The 7,195-nt window shown below is 37.1% G+C and overlaps 1 protein-coding gene across 1 annotated transcript in view; it reads right to left on the reverse strand.

Annotated features, from left to right (window-relative positions):
- Positions 1–7,195, reverse strand: part of LOC109539390 (homeobox protein caupolican) — a 29,659-nt gene that overhangs the window by 11,720 nt on the left and 10,744 nt on the right. Inside the window, exons 3-4 of the mRNA XM_019907108.2 lie at positions 6,958–7,073; positions 2,016–2,125 (exon numbers count right to left, since the gene is read on the reverse strand). Coding sequence (XP_019762667.1) covers positions 2,016–2,125; positions 6,958–7,073 — 226 coding nt within the window. The remainder of the gene's footprint in view (positions 1–2,015; positions 2,126–6,957; positions 7,074–7,195) is intronic.

Below are 7,195 nucleotides of genomic sequence, written 5' to 3' on the forward strand. Positions count from 1 at the left end.
TCTTTAATTAATGCACTGTCTGGCGATTTTTCATACTCCTAGTTGCTGCTGAAATTCCTCATTATCTTTTTCATTCAGTGAGCGTTCGTCCTTCATTATCAACTTTCGTGAGGAAATCTTCAGTTATTACGTCTGTACTGATGCTTTTATCTAATACTTTTTTGTCGGTCGCTTCTTTAATATTTCATTCATATCAAATATCTTAGAGTCAAACTTTGTTTGAAGCAAGTCTATATTCTTCTAGCCAACAATTGGCGCGCTTCATTGCAATCTTTTTCTATTTTATATGCAAAATAACGTTTTCCAATCGAAACTGGAAAGTTTTGGAAGGCGCACCATCCTCTTAATTTCCTTCTTTTGCTATGAACCATTTTGCAATGAAAATCTTCCTCATCCTGCAGCATTTTTCCCTGTCTAGAATCCACGTGGTTTAATCCTTTGGTGAAACCCAAAGATTTGGAATTGGAACCCATTTTTGTTTGTTCAAGACAACTTTTTTCATTGATCTTGGTTGTATTCACCTATTGAATCTTTGCAGTGTTGATGCTGTGCCTGTTTTCCTTTCTGAACACTTGCAGCATGACTTTAAAAACTGCTACCCACTTGAATAATTTCTGCTCTTCTGATCAGCGTCTTTCGCTCCGTCCAAAAATTCTCAAATCCCAGAATCAGATCCAATGATCAGGTGCAAAAGACGGAAAATTGAGCTGAGCCGAGTGTTGTAAATCTTTAGCTCAATGCTTCTGGGCATTTATTCTGCGCTTAGGCTTACGCCTCGGACACTCTTATCTGAGAAGCGAATGCAAAAGCGCAAATCTGGAATTCATGGTCCATCTTTATCCATTACCGTCTCCCTACTAAGGCCATTTTTCACTGGTGATTGATCCGGCCTTAAGGTCACCACGGGACATTGCCGAGTGCGGTTAAGTCCTTTAGAAAGGACGTATGTCATTTATTATTTAGCGCGATAATGGACATTATACACACCCTCCCTATTAGATAGATATGGGGGTTTCAAGGGAAACAGTCTCGGTATTTTCCAAGGGAGAGAGGTGCGACTTAGTGGGAAACTAATGCGTCCGGGAAAAAAATGAATCGAGAACGACCAGTGCCCGTTTTAGGTGTCCATTCACCACGTCGTCACTTTGCCATATAAAACAATACATTCATAAAATGTAATATTTAATTCAACAATTAGAGTCGTGCTCGAAAACGCTTCTGACAGCACTATTTACAACTTCCTATCACGTGTCGCTTATTGTAATTAAACACCGTATAGGTAAGTAAAAACAGCTATAGACAGTGCTCGTTTTTACGTTAAATGGTTTTTCGGTCAGTTACCGTAATGGCTCTAGATGGCAAGAGGCCTCTATTGCCATACCATCTGCCCGGAAAGGTCTATTGGCCTAAAGGAAACGGTGGACACTTCCGATTTGTCAGCTTGCATAACAACAAGAATTATCGCTGACGCTTTAACGTTTTACGGTTGTTTATTGATTTGTTTATTCGAATACATCGATATCCGTTTGGAATATTGAAAACTGTTGGGTTGAAAAACGCTTCAAACAGCCAATAAATTAACGGAGTGTTGATGGTTTTAAGCGTATTTTATTATTCATTAGATGCTTGTGAAGTATCTGATGCAAGCTTAAGAACGGCGCTTGAAATTTATTGGAGTTTTACGGTTTCAAATTCCTTCAAACTCTTACAGCGCTGAAAGAGTTATATATATATATACCGTATAGCCTCTAGAAGATCCTCCAATTTCAACTCAACTTTATGCCTTTCGACATGAAATTTTTAAAAACTATTTTCAGAAGGCAAAATTTGCTAAATACACCATCCACGATAGGATTTAAGTGGCAGCAGTTAAAAAATTGACCATTTCATGTTTCGTCTTCAAGCAGTACAGAAAAGTTTGATAAGAAATCGTGTTCCCTAGTATCGAAGGCCTTTGAAACGACAATTTAATTTGGCAAAAGTGCAATGAGAATAATTTTTTTTTAATAACTTACCCATTGAATGGATATCCGGCAAAAGCAGTATCATAAGGATGATAAACGGATGGATACGGCCATCCAGCCGCACCAGCTGCCAAGTTTTCCTTCAGTTCCAGTCCGGCTGCCTGAAACAAACGCAACATTATTTGGCTGCAACAGATCACATTTGCTTGGCAACTTTGGGCCATTTCTCTTATTGTTAAACGTTCGCATAAACAATCTGAGTACAATGAATAACTTCGGACACGTGTAGTGTAGTCAAGACCGTACTTGTCCTCCCACACAGAACAGGATCTTTAAAACGCGCATACAAACAAAATGTTTTCAGTTCCAAACCGTACCATAAATCAGGATTGGAGAGTGGCAACGAATGTGTAACTTCATTAACGTTTCGTTGTATTAATCACAGGGTCCTTGTTGGCTCAACAACAAAGGACTCGATGGCTTCTTTTTATCGTTGCTAAACCATGGAAAACTGTTCCGTAACGGGCTGTTGCGGGTTTCAAGTGTGAAACCTGTTGAAGATTTTCGGCAGTTTTGTTCAAATAACGGGATTTAATCAGATCGCAAACATTTGCGATTAAAACAGCGTCGGTTTTGATTGATTTTCCAAGATGTTTGTTACGCATTCTAAACCTGCGAAGCAGTGGGCCCCCTAATCTCCATACAAACCCACTAAAAACATTTGTTCAATATTTCACAGTCAAATTTCGCTAATTAATAACGTGTTTTACACTGGCTATATGCAAAATTATGCCGATTCGCAGCCTTACGGCCTCCTTAAGGTTAATGGCAAATACAAGTCGAACAGAAAAATGCCTTGTAACACTTCGAAAATTTACATTTTGTCGGTTGTCCATTTGACTTTCCGCAATTGTTAGCGGATATTTAGACTGTTGTGTGTATTGCTAGTCAGTTTTCATACCTAAAGCGTTCATTACTTTGGGTCCGAAACAGGACATTCTCAACAGCTAGAACAATGAAATTTTCGCCCACAAAAGGTTCTGGAGGCAAATTTTTCATATTTGCTGTCTCAGAATCGGAGATTCTTTGTTTAAAATGTGACCATAATATATATAAGATTGATCATCAGGGCTCGAAAGCTTCGACCTTTCGTCAGCTTCAGGGAATGTTGATTTTGTTCTTTAAATCAGCTAATTATTCTTAATCGAAAATTCTGTTTTCTGGTTTGAACAAAACCAGCTAGATTCCATAATATTCATTTTAATCTGTGATCACATCTATATAATCATCAGTAAACGATCTCTAAACTTTGTCTAAACGAAACACAGAAAAGTGTTGTTAAGCAAGCCAAGGCGTTTCGTATTGATTGTCTCTCATCAGGAAATTTTGGGCAACTTTTCAATCCACCTGCTTGGAAGCGAAATAAGAGATAAACCTTTTATTTCTTACTGAAAATACACACCTTTTATAAACCTGAAAAGTTTGAAACATTTGAACTTAATATCGTGTTTGTATACAAGATTACTCATCAGAACTTGAGAGTTTTGCATTTCAGGAAACGTCAGGAAAAGTACTTCGTTAAATCGGTAAATTTTTTGGAGAATTTCTTTTCTACAAAACGAACTAAAACACAGTCTCTTTTTTATCCGTATTACCCTGTCTGTAATATTTTATTGGTTTTCCCTTTTCCTTCAAAAATTACATTTTTCGAAAATCGCAAATAAACTGCCTGGAAGCGAAATTAAAACAAAAAACGTTTAATGGTTTTATAAAATAGAGAAGCGTTCAACAATCAAACCTGAAAGTTTCGAACTCTGCACTTTTTCCTGAAGAGCCAAAACGATAGAACGAAATAAACTGTTGGGGCATTTTTCTAATTCAACTTCAGCTGATTTTCCAAAAGAGTCACATGTGAATCGAGCTTGAAGTGTAAGCAAATACATTTCTGAAAAACAGAAGAACACTCAAATTGGCTGATTTTCGCTAAATCTTGGGAAAATACTGACTTGCAAGACTTAAAAGTTCCACAATTCAGAGACATTTTCGGACCATTCTTCAAATTGAGCCGATATAAATACCGAAACAGTAACAACGTAAAACTTCATATCAACACTCAACTGAGGTACAAATTAATGCGCTGTTTGACCTAAATCGAAGATAATGTGGGTAATAAACCTTGAACAATGTGTAAAAGTGCTACCGTCTCGGAAAAATTTGTTCTATTGTAAAAAGTCGCAACATTTAAAGGTGGGGCCATCACCAGGGAGCATAAAAATTATCCCAATGGGACTTGATCAAATAAAAATTAAACACTTAAGTTAATTTTCGATAAAGCCCAGCAGGCTTCAAGGTTCCTAGTTTAGTCCAATTTTCCGTTCAAAATGCTTCAATTCTGCCACTCTCAAAAAACCTCTCAAAGTATTTTAGACCCAGATAATAAAATTGTGTTCTAGAATATTTCCTCATTATATGAAAATTCCTTCTCAGTTGTTTGGACGGGTTTTCACTAAACTCGAACAGCCAAAAATGTCGCATTCATTTGGCGTGTCGATTTCAAACAAAAAATGCAATAAATTAAGACACATCTTTAAATAACTGTTTGTTCTCATTAAAATCCTCTGATCTCTTCTACTCCTTTGTCATGCTTGAGTCACGTTTGCTTCCTTAGCTCCTTTCTTGTGCTTTAATTGCTAATAGAAATGGAAATCGTTTCTTTTTCTTTATGGACCTAGAAGTCATCTATATCGGCGACTACAAAAAACTCAGTGGAGCAAAAAAAAATTTGTATGAACTCGAACGAATTATGTTCACGACAAAATATGTGCAGTGAAACACGATACAATTGCCTACTGAGACAACCTACAGAGAACAAGCACAAACACAACATCCCAGGTAAAAACAAAGCAATTAGGCCCCCATTGTAAGCAATCATCTAATTGTTTGGTATGTTAAATTAAAATACAGTAGTCGCTATACTTAGAAAGACACCTTATACTTCATAAATCCATTGTTTGCTTGAAAAAATGCCCACCGTAATATTATATTTTCCCGGTTACCAGTAGAGGATTTTAAATTACAATATGCCATTGTTTCACTTCTTGTAGCCAGCACGTTTAAAAAGGGTAGGACGAAGTGTTCGACAGATCCTCATTCAGGCGGTACTGGCCATTCTTCTGACTGACGGTCTCGCAAATCTCCAGAAAAAATCTGGTACGGTTCTGCATGTAGAAAAACTGAGGAAGTAGAGTATTCCTAGATAGGAAACGCACGCAATATTATAATACAAATATGAATACATTTAAAAGAATTATCGGCGAGACAGCGTAAGAATAAGATTGCAGGATAGAAAGCCGTTTCATCCTCATTTACGTGCAGTTATTGTTTGGGATCGTTGTTTCATCTCGTAATAACAATTCCGCAACTGTAAATCGCTTGTCTTAATTGAGATATTATTTCCACCTGCAAGTAAGGCTTAATTTTGCAAATTAGCATTCAAGCATTCCGACATGTGTATTGAACCAGCTGAATGGGAATTTGATTAACTAGTAGTCATTTTGGCTGTATTTGTGTTAAGGTTTTTAATTTAATTAATTGAGGTTCTCTCCAATCCGAACTTTTCCTCATTGCTACTGTTTTCTAACAAATTGAATTAAAAACCGAAAATTAGCCAACATTTGTAAAGATGCAAATGAATGTTTAATCTGGTGTTTTAGCCCAATGGTAGTTATGTGCATGTTCCCTATATCAGATGAGTAAAGTTTCCCGAAAACATTCGGACTCGAGTCGCATTTCGCATAGTTTACAACTTCAAGTGGATTAGCGAACAAATGTTGTGTCCTGTAGATGAAATGGAGAATAATGTTCAGGTGCAGGTCTCCAAGGAACTTTAATTTCACTCGGTCTGGGACAGGAACGCATTCAACTATTATTTGGAGATCGGAAAAAACGTGCGATTGGCCTGCAAGTCGAGCTAAAAACATGCAGAAAGTAATGCGCATTCAAGAAATAGTTGAACTTCTAGTCCTCTTATTGGAATAATCTGGTTAAGCTTCTCAGAATCTTTTGCAAAAAACTCTTCAAAATCGTCAACTTTTGGGATTACTACGGTCGAGTCGGTTCCTTCTCGATGGACAAGGTTTGAAGCCAGTTAAGTTTTTCAGTTTTTCAGTTCTTTCATTTGACAAACTACTTTCATCGAAATCCACCTAGCCATTATTTGGGTAACTTGTTGAAATATCGTTAGAAAAGTCCAAAACTTAGGCAAGATAACCAGCAAAAAAATATTCAGGGACATTTCAATTTCAATGTACTAGCAACATTATGAATGGAAAACTTCTCGATAAATCGAAAACAAGCCACTTAATGAATTTGTCGGCAAAGTCTGTGTGCTACCAGCGGTTTGATAAGTTTTCAAGAGGTTGAATTCTAGTTGTAGTTGTGGAGTTGACACTATCTATTAACTGATACGATCAAAACATCACTTTAGTGCAACTGAAAACAAAGTAATCGGCTAAGTTAAGTATCTAGACGGAGTAATATGATTTGATAATTTTTCCCAACATCGGCAAAGCCATGTAATATCCATAAAACAGCCGTTTACAGTATGGCAATAAAGACAGCGGTTAAAAGCTTTTAATGGAAACGAGGTCTAAACGATATCTAGAAGATATATTAGGGAGGAGTATTTCATATAAAGCTCCACAGTAGCCATCTATATCTATACATATATTTCTGTTAATTACTGCCTCGTTTCAAACACTTAATCGGTGGTTCTTTCGCCTTAATAGCAGTTGAGCAAGGTTTTGCGAAATTAAATAAAAAATACAAGCTAATAGAGACATACAGGTAATTACATGCTGTTACACATGGAACACTTTTACTTTTTCCTGTATCAGTACCTGATCGGTCAACCCTGTAACCACGAAATTAGTCAACATGTAATAGCGGTAATTCTTTAATTAATCGCCACAGGTTTCGATAATTGGCTACTTACGGTGGAAGTGTAAAAGGGCGCCTGATCGGCTCCTAAAGCTGGAAAGTAGGCGGCCATTCCCTCGGGATATGGGGCACTGTACATGCTTAAAGCTGGCAGGCCTGGAACACCAGCACCTAGAAAAATCCACGAAAAAATTGGTCAGTTTCTTGATGGCAACTGGAGCTACTTTTTTCTTAAATTGATTTTTGATTTGTTACTTTATTTCATTACGTTTCGGCGAGACAACAGCGCCATC

This window comes from Dendroctonus ponderosae, unplaced genomic scaffold, assembly GCF_020466585.1.
Source record: "Dendroctonus ponderosae isolate FM_Combo_2020 unplaced genomic scaffold, Dpon_F_20191213v2 Dpon_F_20191213_9, whole genome shotgun sequence".
Taxonomy (NCBI): domain Eukaryota; kingdom Metazoa; phylum Arthropoda; class Insecta; order Coleoptera; family Curculionidae; genus Dendroctonus; species Dendroctonus ponderosae.